General features: G+C 39.9%; 1 protein-coding gene across 2 annotated transcripts in view; it reads left to right on the forward strand.

The window, feature by feature from the left end:
- Positions 1–7338: 7338 nt before the first annotated feature.
- Positions 7339–19764, forward strand: part of LOC120533927 (leucine-rich repeat and IQ domain-containing protein 4-like) — a 30196-nt gene continuing 17770 nt past the window's right edge. The window contains exons 1-2 of one of the 2 annotated variants that reach the window (XM_039761055.1): positions 7339–7596; positions 16079–17167. In XM_039761055.1, coding sequence (XP_039616989.1) covers positions 16109–17167 — 1059 coding nt within the window. In that variant the 5' untranslated portion in view covers positions 7339–7596; positions 16079–16108. Of the gene's footprint in view, positions 7597–7642; positions 7887–16078; positions 17168–19764 lie in introns of those variants that run through there. The other variant, XM_039761063.1, reaches the window with a different exon arrangement.

Consider the following 19764-nt stretch of genomic DNA (forward strand, 5'->3'; position numbering starts at 1 on the left):
TGAATTAATTATTAAGTACATAACTGAAACGTGACATGCGGATTATCAGTAGATTGGATTGCAAATATTGCAGTTGTTACATTAGATTGAACATTAGGCTTAAATTCACACTGTACATGGAGACTGTAAGATCTTCCATGTCTGCATTGATTTTTCTCATGGTACTCCTGTTACCCTCAAACAGGCCAACCTCATTCATGGTAAAGGGTGGTGGTACGAGTGAGCATGCCCTGCTATTAATTAATTTTTTTTTTATTTACACTTTTATGTTCAGACCATCTCCGCTTGATGGCATCTGGCATGTGCATGATGCAGATGTTCGAGTTTATCATCATGTGCACAGTACAGATAAATTCTTACTTGTATGCGTCACCGACATGCTGTCTCCCCATTCTGCAGCACAAGATCAACAAATTTCACTAGTCAGGCATGGACCTTTACCTTAAAATTGCTGGACGCTTCCTGTTCCAAATGTGATTAGTTTAAAAAGTATCCTGAAAATCTCAATGGTAATTGTTACAGTAAATGTGATTTCCTTCTTTGTGACTTCTTATTTGGAATTCGGCCTTTGTGTGACACTACAAATGGACTGAATGGGTTTGAAATGGATGTGTGGAAGATTGCATATTGTGGGTAAGTATTTGACTTATGAAGTCTGGACTGAGGTGATCTGTAAAGAAACATTTGATTCTTTTTGTGCTAGTTAAAAGTACTGATTAAAGTCTTGCTGAGACTTTACTAACACATTTTCAGAGATTTCCTATCCAAACCACTTATGATATAGAACTGCATTTGTACTCGATCATTAATTACAGTCATGGTGGCCTAGTGATCAGTGCTGCTGCCTCACAGCTCTAGAATCCAGGCCTGCTAACTTTCATGTGGAATTTACATGTTCTCCTTGTGTCCACATGGCTGGTTTTATGGGTTCAAAGACTTGATTGGAAAGTCGCTGTGAGCATGTGAGTGTGTTCTGTGATGGAGTACTGCTCTCTGTTTTAGATGATGCTAGTATTTTGGTGTGTATTTAATGAAGAAGCCAACTGTAGACCTGTAAGGTGTTTGTGAAACAAACTACAGTCTGTGATATCCTTCTGTTATGCAGTTGCCCACCTTATATCTGCATTTACTCTCTGATCAAGGAGCACTGTTATTCAAATCAACTGCCTGAGCCTTAGTTTTTTCTGCCATTCCCTCAGTACAGCTAGGTGAGGTCCTAACAGTGATTCAATAATTCAGAGAGCCCCTTTCCACTAGTCACTGCGGGTCTCAACCTTTTTTTTTTTTAACTGTTACTAATGTAAAACACTTCAATATATATAAATAAATGTTATGTGTAACACTAGATTCTAAGATGATGATTTTGTACAGAATAAACCTCCTCCTCCTATGTTGGAAACATTCGCACATTTCTGAACCCTTTACATCTCACTTTAACATTCATTTTCAATATGTTCGTATTTGGAGATAATTAATCCAGATGACACTTATGTCACCTGTGTCCCAATTATGATCAAATCAAATTTTGTCCCAAATTATACATACAGTGCAATATGTACTGTAATGCTTAGTCGCTCAACTCCAATGACTGTGCCTTTAAGAAGAATATAAACGGGCAATAATAATAATACAGGACTTTATAAATATCAAAAAGCAATTAAATTATAAATACGTGATAAATAATAACTATAAACGACATCAATAATAACAGGACATCATGTATTTCTACAGATTTCTTTATTTAAGGTGTGAATGTCACTCTGGACTGGACTTCATTTACCTGACCGCAGCACAGTGAGGAGGCCGTTGCTGGGATGGTTGGTATCTCTGATTAGTTTCTTTGCCCTGGTCCAACATCTCTTGGTGTAGATGTCCTCGCAGTTAGGGGGTGTACACCCAGTGACTTGTTCAGCTGACCATACCACTCTCTGCAGAGCTTTGCGGTCCTGCTGTGTGCCGTTCTAAAACCAGGCAGTTAATACTTCCTGCCAGAATACTTTCATTCCTGGATGTGTTGAAGTACTTTCAGTAACTGGGAGGGCAGCCTTAAATCCCTGTGGTGTCTAAGGTGCTAGAGACGTTGTTGTGCCACCTTCACCAAGGTGTCGGCATGTTTGGGCCAGGTTAGGTCCTCGCACACTGAGGTATCTGAAACGACCATTCCCCTTTTCCACCTATGTGCTGTTAATAGTGAGGCGGTGGTAGTGACGTGCTTGTTTCTTCCCCAAAGTCCACACTCAGCCTCTTTGTCTTGCTGACACTCAGGAGTAGAATGTTGTCCTGACACCAGTGTGACACACACTTCTCCACTTCATCCAGGTAAGTCTGCTCCTTGTTGTTAGATACCATTCCTACCCAATGCTGGTGCTAGGTTATTTTGAGGCCAAGCTCATTTGTGCACCGACTGACTGTTCAGTAGCTAACCCATGCAGCTGGGTCGCCCCCCAATCCCCTCTCCATCATCCCCCTTCCTCCCAGTTATGATCAGTGCCCTCTAGGCCAGTGCATAATTCACCTTAATGGTGGCACCGGCCCTGACCCTACCCCAGCTGTATCATCAGCAAACTTGACACTGATGTTAAAGTCATGTGCAACTACACAATCACAGAGGGAATACAGCAGTGGACTCCAAGCAGAGAGTGCTGAGAGTGAGGGATGATGAAATGTGGCCATCCACTCAAACAGCCACAAATCTGCTTGTCAGAATGTTAGAAATCCAGCTGCACAATGAAATGCTCAGACACGGGTTCCTGATCTTGGTGATGAGCTTGGAGAAGATTGTTGTGTTAAATGCAAAACTATAGTCTATAAGTAGCACTGAAACATAACATCACTTTCTTGTTGTTCAGATGGGGAAGTCAGGGACGTGCGGTTAGGACAGCCAGAGCCTCACATGTCATCATGAAAAGTAAAACAAATTAATAATGATAACATAAAATAAATTTGTCCACATGTCTGCACTATAAATTTATTTTCTGTATCATTGCAATAACATTTATCATTTTTATAGTCAAAATTGCTGAAATGCCGCATTTCCTTTTTAAATACAGGGGAGAAATGCGAGGTACAGCAGCAATGAGCCTCATCTCACCTTGGACTACGCCATCTCTCACACACTGGGTTGATGCATACGATTGGCGGGTGCCTGTTGTTGTCTCCCTGTTATATATTCAGTCTTTCTGATCGGACATAAAACCACAGTGAAAAGGCACACGGTCATGCAGACAGTACCATGCCGCACCGAAGGGGGCGCTTGTGAGCCCAACAGGTGTTTGTTGCTGCTGCTGTTCTACTCAGAGGCTCTGGGCGCCAATAAGTTAGCGACATCAGAAAGTCAAGTGCACTGCAGCGCTCCCTTTACTGTACTTTAATTTTTTGTTCCAACTGAAAGCCAAAATGGAAGATTAAGACTTTTAAAATTACTAGGGGGCTTTGCCCACTGATCACTTCACTCGCCAACCCCTGTTTTTGGTTTTCCAGGTACACACTTTTAAGATTTTTTTTTTCTTTGAATTGTTGCTATTTCATTAGTTTCACTTTTATTTCAGAACTTCTGTAAAAACAGCATTTGGAATCTTTCCAATCCCAATATGCTGAATCTTTTAAATGAGGTCAGTGAGACGTGTTTGTAATGACTTTGTGTCATAATTCAGGATAGGTTTCTCTTTTTGGAATTTCCGCACAGAAAAAACGATCTACATCATCAGCAGTTAATCATTGTTTTTGCAAAGTAACCAATAAATGCATGTGAGCTAAACCACGTTTTTGAAATTCTCTGACTTAAACTTCAAAGCCTTACAATATTCACATATTTCTGACATATCACCTATGTCCATATATTCAATCTCTATTCGCCTTTTCGTTATTTCTCCGTGTAGTAATTTGTCTTTTCTTGCGCTAATGCGGTTTACTTTTTTTGTTTTGACACTGTCATTTTTTTCTGCTTTCATATTCTGTATCTTGCTCTGCATGTGTTTCGCGCCTACGTTTTTTTTTTTTTAGTCTTTTGAATTCCAGTTTTCATTATCTCTAACCTGCTCTGCATGACTTTGGCCCCCTTGTTTTTTAACCTCTTTCTTTTCTACTCTGTCTTTCATTTCTGACCTCGCTTTATCCTGCTTTTTTTTTCCAATGACACCTGGTCCATGGTGATTATTTTCCCTTTTTCAAGTAATAATTTCTTTGTTTGCACTACTGCGATTTTTACTTTTTTTTTTTTATACTTTCTAATTTTCCTACTTTCATATTCTTTAACTTTCACCACATGTGTATCACGCCATTTTTTTTTTTTTGAGCCTTTCGAATTCCACTGCCTTCATAACTTGCTCTGCATGTGTATAGTGCCAACGTTTCTGAACGTCTTTATGAAGTTCTACTTTGTCTTTTACCCTCTGTCTTTTAATTCTGAGCCCGATTGGATGTGCCTTTTTTTTTTTTTTCTTCTAATTCCACTTGTTCTGGGCTGATATTATTATTTTCCGAATTTGCTCCTAGATTATTCTTTTTTCTGTGGTGGGCTGGCGCCCTGCCCGGGGTTTGTTTCCTGCCTTGCGTCCTGTCTTAGCTGGGATTGGCTCCAGCAGACCCCGTGACCCTGTAGTTAGGAAATAGCGGGTTGGATAATGGACAGGTGGATGGATTATTTTCTTTTTTTCCTCTCCAACGCTTTTGCATCTCTTTTCTCCACGCTGCTTTCTTCTTAGCTTAGTCGTCTACGTTTCATTTATAACATATTGTCCTTATACGCTTTATATGCGCTGAGAGCCCTGGATCTGTGAGTGCTCAAAGCCTTACACTCACACGACTGAGTGTTTTGCTGCACGTGGTCTTATTGGACTTTTACAAAAAAAGTGGGGAAGGATAGGCACATGGGCTTCATTTACAATTAAAGGTAAGACCATAAACGGTTTTCAGTTTTATAAAAAATTGGATCAGACTAAGAAAAAAGCAATCCAATATTTAAAAACCTTAAATAAAATATTCTTTGTTTTTTTTTGTTATCCTTTTGTCCAACAGTCTGTATTAAAACTGATTAAAACATCCATAGTTAAAAGCAATTAAAAAATAAGCAAATATTTCAATTAAGGTTAAAATGGAAATTTTTTTTTGTACACCACTTCATACTTTCATTTGTATTGAATGAGTATGAATTATGGAATTGCAATGGCAAAGTTAGAAGACATGGAGGGTGCAGAGCAAATGCGCTTTCTCCGCTCTCTCTCGCCACTATAAATGTGACGTATTTTCTTAGTCAAATGTGCGCCTTACCTGTGTGTGTAAAGAATGCTGACGAGATAGGGAATATAACCAGTAGTCCATGTGCCAACTGAATAGTGAATAAGCTACTCTTTTGGGTTGATATATTTGTAAATCTGACTCTGAATGCGTGTGTGCCTCACTAGCCATGAACCTCACCGCACATCACTGGGTAAAGTGCAATATGAAGGATCAAAGTCATCTTTATCTTCTGTAGATCCGCTGGACTAATATGCAAACTGTAATGGATCCAGCTCTTTTGGCACAGAGGAGCACATGTAATTCAGACATTGCCTAGTTTTGTTATTTATTCTTAAATATATATTGCCTAATCTTATTTTTTTCTCTTCTTGTAATGTACTTTTGTCATCTTGTAAAGCGCTTTGAGCTACATTGTTGTATGAAAATGTGCTGTATAAATAAATCCTGTTGCTGTTTTAATTCGGGACTAGCCTCTGGGAACACTTCATTGCTACTGGCATTAGTGCGATGGGACGATAGTCATTCAGACAGGCTTGATTTGCGTTCTTTGGTACAGAAACAACGGTGAATCATTACAGGTATGCTGACAGGACAGACTGGGTAAATGCAAGATTAAATATTATTGTGAACACTGGGGCTGGTACAAATCTTCAAAACACATCCTGGATTGCGGTCTGGACCAGCTGACGTCTCGACTTTCACTTTCCTATAAGCTCTCGTTACGTCCTGCTCTGACAATTGTGAGCACTGTTTTTTTCCAGGTCATCTTCCCCGCGCACAATTCAAATCAGCTTCTGCTCACGTGGTTATGGGCAGGACACGCACACTTCCTAATTGTGATTTTCTGAACCCCTCCGGGTGACTTCGGGGTGATGCGATGCTATGTGCATTTACTCTTTTAATGTCTGTACGGTCGTGATCGAATTACCGAAACGCAATGTGTTGCTTGCGCTCACAACATTCTCTGCTGCAGGCGCTCAACTCTCTGTACACCGTTATAAGTGTGCCACAAAACCAACCAATCACAGACTTGGTTTCAAAAATTCTGATTGGCTCTTACGGTCTCCAAATCCAGCTAAACTCAATTAAACCCCAATTTTAAAATAAAATAATTAAAGATATTATCCGCAAATTGGAGTTTAGTTGGATTTAGCTACATTTCGGACTGTTTCCGGAATGCAGCAGCTAAGCGAGCTGATTGGAGACCGTAAGAGCTAATCAGAATTTTTGAAACCAAGTCTGTGATTGGTTGGTTTTGTGGCACACTTATAACGGTGTACAGAGAGCTGAGCGCTCGCAGCAGAGAATGTTGTGAGCGCAAGCAACACATTGCGAGCAAGCGCAAATGAAAAACTGAGCGAGAGGGGTGCTATTGTGTGTGTATATGGATAAGTGCAAACACTGAAATACATTTTTGCACGCAGCAATGAATTTTGTTCACTCAAATTCAGCTTTTGTACGCTACACTTGTCAATTCCATGTATAAAGAGAGCCTATATGTGCCCCGTCCTGGCCGTCTAGCACCCGCGGGCACATCGGCTGCGCTCCCCCGAGCAGGAGGTGCAGTGCGCCCCGAGAGATTAAGTCTCGCAAATACAACGATGATCATCGAGTCGCGTTTACTTTTTGTATTTCCCTTCTTTCACTCCTCCTCCTTCAGAATTCGAAATCGGGTTCTTTTCTCTCCTTGAAATTTTTTTTCCAGTAGCACATAAAGGACATTGTTAAACTAAAGTGAATACTCGAGGTTGTTAGCTCACTTCTTAGAGCTTACGTTTGTTTTAAATTACGCATCCATGCTTGTTTCAGGGTTCACGCCTTCTTCTCGCGCTATTGCTTTGCCTGGTGTGCAGTGCTTGGGTGTGACCGCTGCAGAGTAAGTCTGTGTAACATAAACCAAGGAACGCGCCCAGGTAGACCTATACGCTGACGATAATGCCGAATGCATTGTGGCAGTCGCCTTCCTCGACAAAGTGTGTGTGCGTGTGTGTGATTTTGAGCACTTTGATTGGCTGCCTAGCCTCAATCTCTGAATTGCGCCTGCGTCGCGTCATTTGTTGCCATGGTGAGCTAGATGCTCTGAACGCCGAATCTCAGACTATCAACTGCAGAGTCAAGTAGACTGAAGCAAGAAGTGACATTTGCCGAAGACCCCTAGTGAAACGGTGGCACTCCGGAGTGTCGGAAATGCCAGTTCGCAGGCTGCAAAACGCGTGCTGTGCGTCACAGAAAAAGGGAAGCGCAATCTTTACTGTTTAATTAGCAATTCTTAATTAGGCTTCTGGCTGGAGTAAATCATGAGCAGGCTCTTCATAGGAGGGAAAACAATCGAGCTGGCTGGGGGGATCCAATAAAAAGGTGATCAAAACCGAATGGGATGGCTTGAAAAATTAAAGTAGTGGGGGGAAAAAAAACTAAGAAAAGGACTATCCGCAACAGTAAAGACCGTGGAATTAGTCTTGGATCTCTATCTCAGCTGCTGTGGAGACGACTTTCTCTGTTGAGATCCACTTTCGCTCCAGCCACTGCTAAAGCTTTTATGTTCACCCTGATGCCCTTTTTTACAGGGAGTACAAATGGCCTTTTTGAGGGTTTGCATGTAATAAATTCAAACAGAAGTTCAGACAGCTTTCCAATCAAAATTCCAGGTATTACTTTATGTTGTTGCCTTTTATGACAGTGTACAAAATGTTTCTACCTGCCAGAAATTTTAGATGGTGAAGGTGGATTCACTTTTTTTCATAAATTGACTTATGCAAATTACAATGAACAAGATTGTTTATTACTTTTGTATAGCTTTTGTTAGACTTCATCACAGATATTAGATGTATATGTTTGATTGGGGGCGGCACGGTGGCGCAGTGGTAGCGCTGCTGCCTCGCAGTTAGGAGACCGGGTTCGCTTCGGGTCCTCCCTGCGTGGAGTTTGCATGTTCTCCCGTGTCTGCGTGGGTTTCCTCCGGGCGCTCCGGTTTCCTCCCACAATCCAAAGACATGCAGGTTAGGTGGATTGGCGATTCTAAATTGATGCTTGGTGTGTGGGTGTGTTTGTGTGTGTCCTGCGGTGGGTTGGCACCCTGCCCAGGATTGGTTCCTGCCTTGTGCCCTGTGTTGGCTGGGATTGGCTCCAGCAGACCCCCGTGACCCTGTATTCGGATTCAGCGGGTTAGAAAATGGATGGATGGATGGATGTTTGATTGGGCTCAGTCTTCTGCGACTCTGAACTCTTTCAAAGTGAACAGACAGCTCCTTTTCTCTGTTGTAGCAGCCACAGGAAATTGCATTCATTCTGTTATGCTTGTAATATTGTTGGCTGACATGGTGCTGAAGTGATGAGGGTTACTGCCGCATGGATTCGGCGTCCTGGGTTTGAATGACCTGTTCAGTGACTGTCCATGTGCAGTTTTCAGTCTGCCATATTTCTATGTCTTTTCCTATGTAGATTAGTTGAATTATTCATTCTAAAGTGACTCGGTATGAGTAAGGATCTGGGTGTGGGTGTTTGACTGGGTCATCGTGATGGACGGGGCTCATCCCAGTTTCTGTCTGATGCTACTGGAATAGATTCTGATCTCTTCATGTTTCAAAGGTGCATGCTGGCCAGACACACAAGTAAGAATTTCACTGTCCCCTGTACAATACAACTGCCCTGAATTGGATTAACTTGGTTGGGTAAGATTAAGGGAAAACTTCACTAAAAATTCTATTTTTTTTTTTAAATGTTACTTTCTCCATGTAGTTTGTAGTGGTGGCTAAATAAAAAATTGGAATGTTATATTTTTTCGTGGAGGAATTTAAATACTGAATACTCAAACTTCTGATCGGGGATGAACGCTGGATAAGCTTTCGAAGAAGCGCTCAGCACTGGTGCTAACAAGTTTTCAATCTGTGGATTTAGAATTTTGTGTTTGTAAGTACCTTTTGAGATGTTCTGGCTTCTTGAACACTGCCTTGACTTTCAGTTTTGATTCCAGACTTAACCTTGTTAAGTTTATAATCTTTTTGACTCCTTTTCTTCTTGTTTTGCATGTGAGTAATACATTCTTTTTAAATGTTTTACAATGAACTCTGCTTTGTTATTGTGGGCCACAGGTTATTTGGATCCCATCTCCCTTTACTGTACATTTTTCTCAGCCTTGTTTCCATTGGCCAGTGCAGGCTGCAAAGACTGCTTCTTCAGTTTGGGGCCAGACTGAGGCCTCATTGAAACCCTGAGGCATAGTTTTCACATCAGAGCTCTTTTATTTTGATGTTTGTGAACTGGCAAATCATAATAGGGGAATGCCACACAACTTTCTGCAGGTATTTTAAAATGGTTCTGAGAACTGCCCCAAAATAGTCCCACTCTTTAGTATAATGGTGCCTGAGCTTAGAATCAGGAGCTGGCTTGGCCAAGAGCTCAAATTGCCGATTTTGAGTACATAGTAAAGCCAGTGCCCCAGTAACAGACTCTAATGTTTCCACCAGAGTTCCTCCTCTCACTGGGGTTAAGTCTTTTTTATCATTTACCGTATATGCTCCAATAGTGGCCCCCGGCGTTTATTTGCAAAACCATCCTCAGCTCCCGGTGCTTAATAGAGACCGGCTGCTATTAGAGACCAGCCATTATTAACAAAAACCTTCAGAACGCAATATTTTTTCACGCGTGTCGGTACAGGTAGGTACACCAAAATATTGGCTAATATTACAAACAGCTACTTTATTTGAATTTCACATGCTGCATAAGACTGTTAAAGATAAATGGCAATGTTTTTTTGTACCTTTCACTGCTATTCGTTGTCCGAATCCGCAATGACAGCTTCGTTGTTGTCCAGTTCACTATTGTCTTCCTCTTCTTCCAGGTTTGTCGTGACGCTTTGAATTCTTGCCGCTGACAATTTCTCTCTTCCTTCAAAACACAGCTGATTTTCTTTGAGGCAATGGATTAATGAATCCTCACTACAGTCAATAGAATTGGTGATGCCACAATTTTTGAAAGATTCCTGAATCATTTCATTTGAGATTTCATCCCATGCAGACATGATCCATGTCACCATCAGACATTGCCTCGTGGTCAACCCAGCACGAAAATGAAACAGTTTTAGAAACCTTATACTGTATATGCAATGTGCTGACACGCACATGTATTACACACGTCTATAATGATACAGACGCTTATATTGTACGATAGTAAGCAAATATCAAAGACCCGGCTACTATTTGGCCGCGTCCCCTCTGAAGCCCGGCGTTTATTAGAGACTGGCGACAATAAGAGACTCGGCGTTTATTGGAACATATACGGTATGTTAATATTGGTTTTATTGAATCATGTGGATTATACTTTGTTTTTGACCATATCTATAACCTGCCTGTATTATGTTCCATGCATTTTGTGGGTGGTCCCCCAAGTGGTGCCACTCACCACCAAGAACTGCCCACCGCTCTATAAATTTGCAAGGTCTTCCACAATTCCTGGCGGTTCATTTTTAATGTGAGTTTATTTGTCCCCTTTTCTTGTGTTTCTTTGATTTATTGAATTTCTGACCGCTGTTGCTCAGTTTTTGAACTTGTTTCTGGAATTCTTGTTCACTTGAATTGCCCTTTTATTTTAGGAAACTCCATTTTGTCTTTTGTGCTTTACAGAGCTTCATTCTTGTTACAAGCATTTCTGTGGAAATAAACCTTTTGGTTTTTGTAAGGACTCTGTGTTGCCCTTTAATGTAGCCAGGGTTTGGTGGTATATTCCCTTCTAGTGGGCATTTCTGTAAGTGTTTTTAGAGCTTAATGGGATTTATTAGTCCATGACAGAGACTGAGTGATAGGCGGACTGGGAAATGAGAATATCCACAGCTAAAAACCAGTAATTGACTGGGATAAGCAAAAATTCTATAGCAAACATTAATCCAAAAATTATTAACACTATTAAAAATTATTTCTCTAAAATCTAAATGAAAATCCTATCAATTCTAATAAGAGATTTTCCTAACCAAACTGATTCTTAAATATAGTTTTATGTGTTTATGAATTTATTCAGTAGCTTGAATGCCGAGGGCTTTGCACCACCAGCAACAGACAGACGACATACGATGACATCAGTAGTGTACAAAATGTTAATGGAGTCACTGCTGAACTGGCAAAAAAATAAAGAATGGGTTAAAACCAAATAATTCAAACTGCTCTTTTACCTAGTTAATTCAAAAATGTCAAAACACCGAACTGAACGTCATTAACCCACAAAAATAAGTAATAAATTCACGAAGAGTTGCCACGTTCTTGGACACTGATAGGTCGCCATGATATCGGCTTACGAACTATTGAGCCAATGACATTGTCCAACACGTCTTCTGGTGGATATACCCACGATAATTCACATTAATTTCATGTCAATATGGCAACATCCATAGAACAAAATGCCATTGTGGGAAAATAAATACTAAAACACAATGGGACAAATTCCCACTTGTTGAATTCAACTTTAAATTAGGAAAATAACATTCTTTTTAAGTTTATTGACATTCAAAACATGTTTCCCCTAAACGAAATGTGCAGAAAAATGTATCAAAAATAAAAATCACACTGATACCATAACAAAAAGCAGTGTCAACGATGAGCCACATGATCAGCAATGGACACAGTTACCAGCAGCAAAGAATACAAAATGGTTTCAACAATTAAAAAAGATGCCATTGCTAAGATATAAGCAAATTATGAAAATATATAGTAATCAATAAATACACAATGTATGACCATAAAATAGTCACAAGCAAAAATATGCATGAAAAACAGAATTTACGACAACAGCAATGGGACACTGAGGTCATAGTATAAGAGAGAGAGAAAAAGAGACAGAAGATCTCATATTGGTAGGTGACGGGCCTTTATCATGGTCGTGCTGGCCATTGAAAGGTGTCATCAAAGTAGTGTATCTCAACCTCTTGTCTTCGCCAATGGTGCATCATGGCCATTTCATTATGGGACTTCTAGTTGTTCGGTATGTCAGACTTGACGACCCATATTAACAAACTGTTTATTGGGGTTGTCTGAAAAGATATAGTAGCTTTTTAAGGATATTCATTTTGACAGCATTAATTCTCCCAGCTAAAGTAAGATGGGGGCAGGACTGTTTATTAACCTCTCTTTTAATGTTTTTAGTCATTATACTGAAAGCATGTTTACAGAGATGATTTTGGACACTCAAATGTTAGTTTAACACTGGTGATTTAATGTGGTACAGTAATTCCCAGGTATTTAAACTGTTCTGATACAATCAGTGAAGAGTGTTCTGGCTTGGCCTACTGTGAGAGGAAATTCACTGAAAAAAACACCTTGTTATTGAAATGAAATCTGAATCCAGAGATATTATGAAATTCTCCTAACATTTAATATTAATGGTAACAGTAGAATATGGGTCTGAGATATGAAGCACCATATCATCGACATAAAGAGATTTCTCTGATCAAGGCCTTCCCTTATGATCGCTTTTGTCTCTGACTGCTTATCTCATATGGATAGCTAGGGGTTCTACAGCAATTGCAAACAGCATTGGTGATAAGGACACCATGGCTGGTTCTACATTCTAATTTGAAACCATCTGAATTTTTATGGATTGTGGCTTCTGAACTAGCATAGAACAATTTTAATACATGTAGATATACTGGGACCAAACCCAAATCTATGGTAAATAAGATATCCCCATTCAATTCTATCTCTATAAAGGCTTTTTCTGCATCCAAAGATATTAAGACATTTGAAAATTTAGATTCTGTAGGAGAATGCATTACATTAAACACACACTGAAGATTGGGTACCAAGTGTCTGGCTTTAATAAATCCAAATTTATAAGGCTGAGCACTTTTTCTGTTCTTTTAACTGTAATGTTTGGTAGGATCCTAACATCGTTATTTAGAAGTGATCCACATTCTAGAAAATCTTTTTCTTTGGAAAGACAGTAACTGTTATTCATCATCATGTTTTTGGTAGACTAGATCTAGCTGCAGTAAACATTGTTAAAAATATTGGTCTTAAATGAGCTGAGAAAGTTTTATAAAATTCCTCTCAAAATCTATGCAGACCTGCAACTTTGCCACTTTGCAGTGATTTTATCTCATCTTAAATATCAGAGAGCCTCAAAGGTTTATCAAGCTCTTCTACACAAGCTGTGGTATTTGTGATTCTTGTATTTGAGAACTCTGTGACTTATACATCATTTTCTTTACACCATCGGGAATATAATGACTTAATAGTATTTCTTAAATGCGTTAGTTATTTCTCTGTGCTTCCTGATTTTATTTCCCACGACATTATTATTATTCTCTATAATTGTGTTTAATGTTACCTATTAATTTATTTATTGTGTTAAAATCTTACAGTGGGGGAAATAATTATTTGATCCCCTGCTGAATTTGTAAGTTTGCTCACTTACAATGAAATGATCCGTCTCTACTTTTTACTGTAATTTTATTTTAATGGAGAGAGACAGAATATCAACCACAAATCCAGAAAAAACACATTACACATATTACATAAAAGTTATAAATTAATTTGCTTCTCATTGAGTGAAATAAGTATTTGATCCCCTACAACCCAGCCAGAATTCTGGCTCCCACAGATTGGTGACTACAATCAATCAATCAATCAATCAATTACAGATACTTCTGATCTAAGCTCATTGTGTGTATAAAGCACACCTGTCCATAGAATCAATTACTTCCATTCCAACCTCTCCACCACCATGGGCAAGACCAAAGAGCTGTCAAAAGACATCGGGGACAAGACAGTAGACCTGCACAAGACTGGAATGGGCTATGAGACCATAAGCAAGAAGCTTGGTGAGAAGGTGACAACTGTTGGTGCGCATATTCAGAAATGGAAGAAATATAAAATGACCATCAATCGCCCTTGGTCGGGAACTTCATGCAAGATCTTGCCTCATGGGGTGAGGATGATCATGAGAAAGGTGAGGGATCAGCCCAAAACTACACGGGAGGAGCTGTTAATGATCTGAAGGCAGTTGAGAGCACAGTCGGCAAGAACACCTTTGGTAACACACTACACCGTAATGGATTAAAATCATGCAGCACCCACAAGGTTCCCTTACTCAAGAAGGCAAATGTACAGGCCAGGATGTTTTCTGGATTTTTGGATCATATTCTGTCTCTCTCCATTAAAATGAAACTACCATAAAAATCAGAGACTGTTCATTTCTTTGTAAGTGTGCAAACTTACAAATTCAGCAGGGGATCAAGTAATTATGTCCCCCACTATATTGTCTCTCCTTGTTCATGACGATGACATCATGACTTAAAGATAAGCTGCTGTTTATTTTGTAGTCAAAAGATAAGTTCCAACAGTAGAGCCACCTTTTCCAATAGCGTGACTTATTTGACAATCTTGTATATTCCTGCTCAATGAAAGAAGTCATGAGAATGAGGTCTGATGCCTATCAAGTCTGCACTGTATTTCTTACGATCCATACAAGATAATATGCCCTCTTAAACCTACATTATGTGTTTCTCAGAGTGTTTCTACAGACATTGGTCTCTAAGAAAATGGCACTTTGTTTGTTGATGAATGTTATGAAGTCCTCACCAGCTAGCATTAACAAATTAAGTTGCTGAATGTGAGCTGAATTTATGGGGTATAATGATTTGAACAATGTGGTTTGGCACTAGTGCTTTTTCGTTACATTTTAGAATATTTCTGAAATGGATGTGAGCAACACTGGAGTACCACAAGGAACAGACGAGTTTCCTTTTCTCTTTACTCTATCCACCACAGACTATAAATATAACACCAGGTTATGTCACTTCTCAGATGACTCTGCACTTATGGGGTTTTATTGATAAAGCAGATGAGACAGAGTATAGCAGTCAGGTGAAGAACTTTTGTTTCTTGGTACGGAAAGAATTAACAACTTAACATCAGCAAGTTATTGGTTTTCACTGCACCAAAGATCCTCAACGTCCAGTCACCATTCATGGAGTAGATCTAGAGGTGGTGCAACTCTGACAGGTACTTGGGGTCCACATTAATCACAGGCTGGACTGGTCTCATAACACAGAGGAACTAGAGGAACTGCATTTATTTAATGTCGATAATGTCATTCTTCACATCTTTTACACGTCTGTGATGACCAGTGTGATTTTTCTATGCTGCAGTGTGCTGGACTAATAGCATCACTTTAAGAGAGGTCCACCGAATCAACAAACTAATAAAAGGGCAAGCTTTTAAAGCATTTAAAGGACACACTTTGGACCCCCTGAATGTTATATCAAAGGAGAGAATGAAAACAAAACTAAGTGCCATTATGAACAACTCTGCACATCCCCTCTCTGACACACTAAGCTAACAAATTATTCAGCAGAAGTGTGTCAAGAAACGCTACTGGGGCTTCTTTATACCACAACAGTACATCTGCGTAATGCCTCACTGTGACTGAATGTTTTTTTTCTCTTTATATTTCTTCCATTTTAGTTATTCTGGTGTGTGTATCAACTATTGTGTGTGTGTGTGTGTATATTCATGCTTTTTTTAATTAATTAAGCTTCTGTAAAATTCCAAATTTCTATCTTATTTAACTAGATTGGTGTCTCTAAATGGAACAAGTATATATTTGTCTGTTTTGAGATACATTGGCTTCCCATCCAGGGGTTGTTCTCCCATATATTCATTGTTGCTAGAATGACCAAGTCTCCCTTTGTCCATGATGGAAAAAACAGGTTTAGAAAATGAATAGATGGAGGCAGTGTTTGCCCTCAGAGTCAAACAGCAAGTGTAGAGAACAAACTATTCTGTTATATATGTTATGTTAACTGCTTTTTAAAATATGAACCCTAACATATCAACATCTTTACCCTTCACAGGTCTGGCTTATTATTAGTGGACCTGGCTTCATGTCCTCAAATATGCCATCAGTGCACTTCTCCGAGATTACTACGTCTATCATTTTAGAGACTGGAGTTACCCAAAGTGTCCCAAAGCTTTTCTATCCTCGAGAAGGTGCTGACAGGGTTTATTTCTTGGATTCTTCTGCACATGGTTTGGAAACCATTCCAGAAGATATCCTGAGGATGAAGCATCTTGAAGAGCTTCACTTGGAGAAGAACTCCATTAGGTTTATACCCAGTGGGATAAAAAACCTTGAACACCTCCATGTTCTCTATCTGCACGAAAACAGCCTGGAGAGCCTGTGTGATGAGCTTGGTGAACTTCATCAATTGCAGTGTCTTGATCTGAGTGACAATCCTCTGACATCGACGGAGGAGACTCTCCGGCCACTAAGTTGCCTTTGGGACTTGCAAGAGTTGAGGCTCTATAACCTTGGCATCAAGGAAGTCCCCATCTTGATATGCAAAAATGTTTACAACTTGCAGCTGCTTGGCCTTTCTGGCAACCAGCTTTCCACTTTGCCCAAAGAGATTGTCAATTTGACCAAACTTCAAGAAATTTACCTCCAGAGAAACCTGTTTGAAGAGTTCCCCACTGTATTGTGCCAACTTTCTAACCTGGAAATTGTGGACCTGGAGCAGAATGCCATAAGCTGCGTGCCAGATGAGATTGCATTGCTGCAGAATCTGACCAAGCTTTTCCTGGCGTCCAATCGTGTGTGCTTTGTACCTCAATCCCTTTCACAGTGCACCGGCCTTACCTATCTTGATGTGACCGCCAACTGCATCAGCAAAGTGCCATGGAACGCTCTGACAGGCCTTGTGGAGCTCGCGCTGTCTTACAACAGGCTCCGTATTTTACCCTCACATGTGAGCAAGCTGGCCTTTCTGCAGGTGCTCTACCTAAAGAATACAGGCCTACGGAACGTGCCATGTCACATTCGCCAGCTCTCTGAACTGCGTGTTCTGGATCTCAGCCAAAACCGCTTCAGCACCTTTCCAGTTGCCGTCTGCTCTCTGCCCCGCCTGGAGATGCTATCATTAGATGACAACAAATTAACACAGGTATGAACACTAATCTTTTTCTACTTAGTGCATTTTCTTTACTTCATATTGTACCTCCAAAAAATTCTTTATTGAGACGCAGGCACACGCAGTAGAGTCATATTCTAGATTTAAGAAGACCTCATTAGATTAACTTTTTCTTTCTTAAATTTTGGTAAACAAAAGAGTACTATAGGTAGTAATGGTGACTTGTGACTAGTCCTCTGCACAGAGCATACAAGCCACTTAGATCCTCACCCTGTCCCCTGTTGAAAGAACGGTCAGACCCTGGCATATTGGAGGACTGAGCAGCTGTCTGGATGTGCAAAATGGCAGCCTAGGAGATTTTGAAAAGTGCATTTTTAGAATTCTAGAAATTATACTTAAATACAAATTAAGTGGTGAGGAATGAAGTGTTGGTAAAGATTGGATTTTCTGAAGACACTCCTAAGCTAAACCCCTGTCTCTACTCTCCTATGGTCCATCGTTCATTGAAAGATCTCCTCAATCATCTAATGTCACATGTATAATCTTCATAGACATCATTTGAATGCCAAAAGAGATGATAGGCAGGGATTACATACTGGTCCTGTCAATGTCTCCAGGGAGATTGCTTCATTTCCACATACTCCTATACATCCCAGAGATGTGCGAGTTAGGCTAAGTATGAGTGATTGTGGGTCTATGTGCGTGGAGGAGTATGCCTTGTGGCAGGCTGCTGCCCCATCCTCAGCTGGTTCCTGCCTTTTTCCTGACACAGCTAAGATAGGCAGCATATTCTGCAGTTTTGAAACCTTATTGTAGCATAAAGCCAAACTTCACACATACACCAAAACAGATGATGACATAAGGACAAAACATGTCATCATGTTTTTCTCAGACTTTACTTACCTTCACCTTTTAATGCTGGCTGCTACATAAATATAAATATTGTATTTATGTCCAGTTTCTAAATGTTGTTTGTGGCTGTCCATTTGCATTTATATGCATGTTACTGTAAGTGTAAAGGTCAGGAGATGGAATGGGATGGCAGTACACACAGGATTTTTCCCACCTTAGTAATGAAACTTCCAGTTTACTACTTATGTCTGTTCTGGAAAATAGGATTTAAAGTGCAACCCAGCAAAGTATGGTTACTCCAGTTCTCTCCACTCACCAACACAGCGATTAGTTTTGAACCAGTTCTCTACCCTGAAAATATCTAGACTTCTGTAGTCTGTAGCCCAGGACTTTACTTTTATTCATCTTGCTGTTGCTAGACGTTCATCTCAAGTAGTCAGTAAGATGATCACTTGAACTATCATTTCTGACAGTCCCTGTGTGGCTTGCTGCATCTTCACGCCACATATTATGCGATTATTCCAGTTACTCTTCTTGTGTTTTCTGCCTTTCATTTTCTTTTTTTTTTGCTTTCCTTTTTATCTTTTATTGAACTTATTAAAAGCATATAAGATTCCATACAATCAAGTCAAACTTAACAAAACTAAATTCAAATCAGCCCCCGTCCATGAGAAAGAGAGGAAGGTCAACAGCCAGAGCAAAACTGTTAAGAGTAGTAAAGAGAGAAATAAGTCTTTCTCCCCAGTATACATGCTTATTCTAAGATGTTATTAATTAAATTCTGCCAGGTTTTAAAAAGGTTTCGAACAGATCCTCTAAGTGAGAATTTGATTTTTTCCAATTTCAAGTATTATATACTGTAACATCAGTTACCCGCTGACTTAGAATAGGTGGGTTAGGATTCTTCCAGTTGAGCAAGGTAAGTCTACGTGCCAGTAGTGTAGTACAGTTTATTTGTCCTTCTCCACTTTAAGCCCATCTGGAAGAACACCAAACATGGCTGTTAGTGTGTTAGGAGGGATTGTGACACTAAAGGCTGTCTGAAAGGCATTTAAAAATGTTTGTCCCGAGTGATGTTAATTAGGTGTAGGCCCAAAACATGTGACCCAGTGAGTTAGTTACCATCGCTTTAGTTAAAGACAGGTTCATGCCAGCTTTACAACATATCAACTCTGCTTCTTTCATAAACCATTTAAAAACTGGACTGTCTTCCAGTTGTGGACTTTGTCTTTATGACTTCCTTGTTTTACGAGGTGTGGCAGAAAAGTAATGAGACTGATTTTTTTATTTACCAAAGTTTTTATTTTTTTCAAACATCAATGTTATCCCCTTCAAAGTAGTTCCCTCGGGCAGCTACACACCGATGGAGACGTTGTTCCCAATGTTGGTAGCAGCGCTGGAAGTCTTCAACCGGTATGGTCTTCAGCATGTCCGTTACACTCTTTTGGATCTTTTCTATAAGTCCCGAAATGACGTCCTTTGAGGACATTTTTCAGTTTAGGAAAAAGGAAAAAGTCACACGGACTGAGGTCAGGTGAATAAGGGGGCTGGGGAACCACAGGAATGCGTTTTTTCGATTGTCCTTCTGCTCAATTGTGAGGTTTTTCGGCACCATTTTGGCACAGACCTTTCACATTTGCAAATGTTCAGTCAAAATTTGATGAACGGTAAATCTGTTCAAATTTAATTGTTATCACTCAACATTCTTAATGTTAAACGACACAAGAGTGTTCACACGTTCGATGTTTTCATTGGTTTTCGAAGTTGAAGGCCTCCCT

The sequence above is a fragment of the Polypterus senegalus genome, chromosome 1 (assembly GCF_016835505.1).
Source record: "Polypterus senegalus isolate Bchr_013 chromosome 1, ASM1683550v1, whole genome shotgun sequence".
In the NCBI taxonomy this organism is placed as follows: Eukaryota; Metazoa; Chordata; class Cladistia; order Polypteriformes; family Polypteridae; genus Polypterus; species Polypterus senegalus.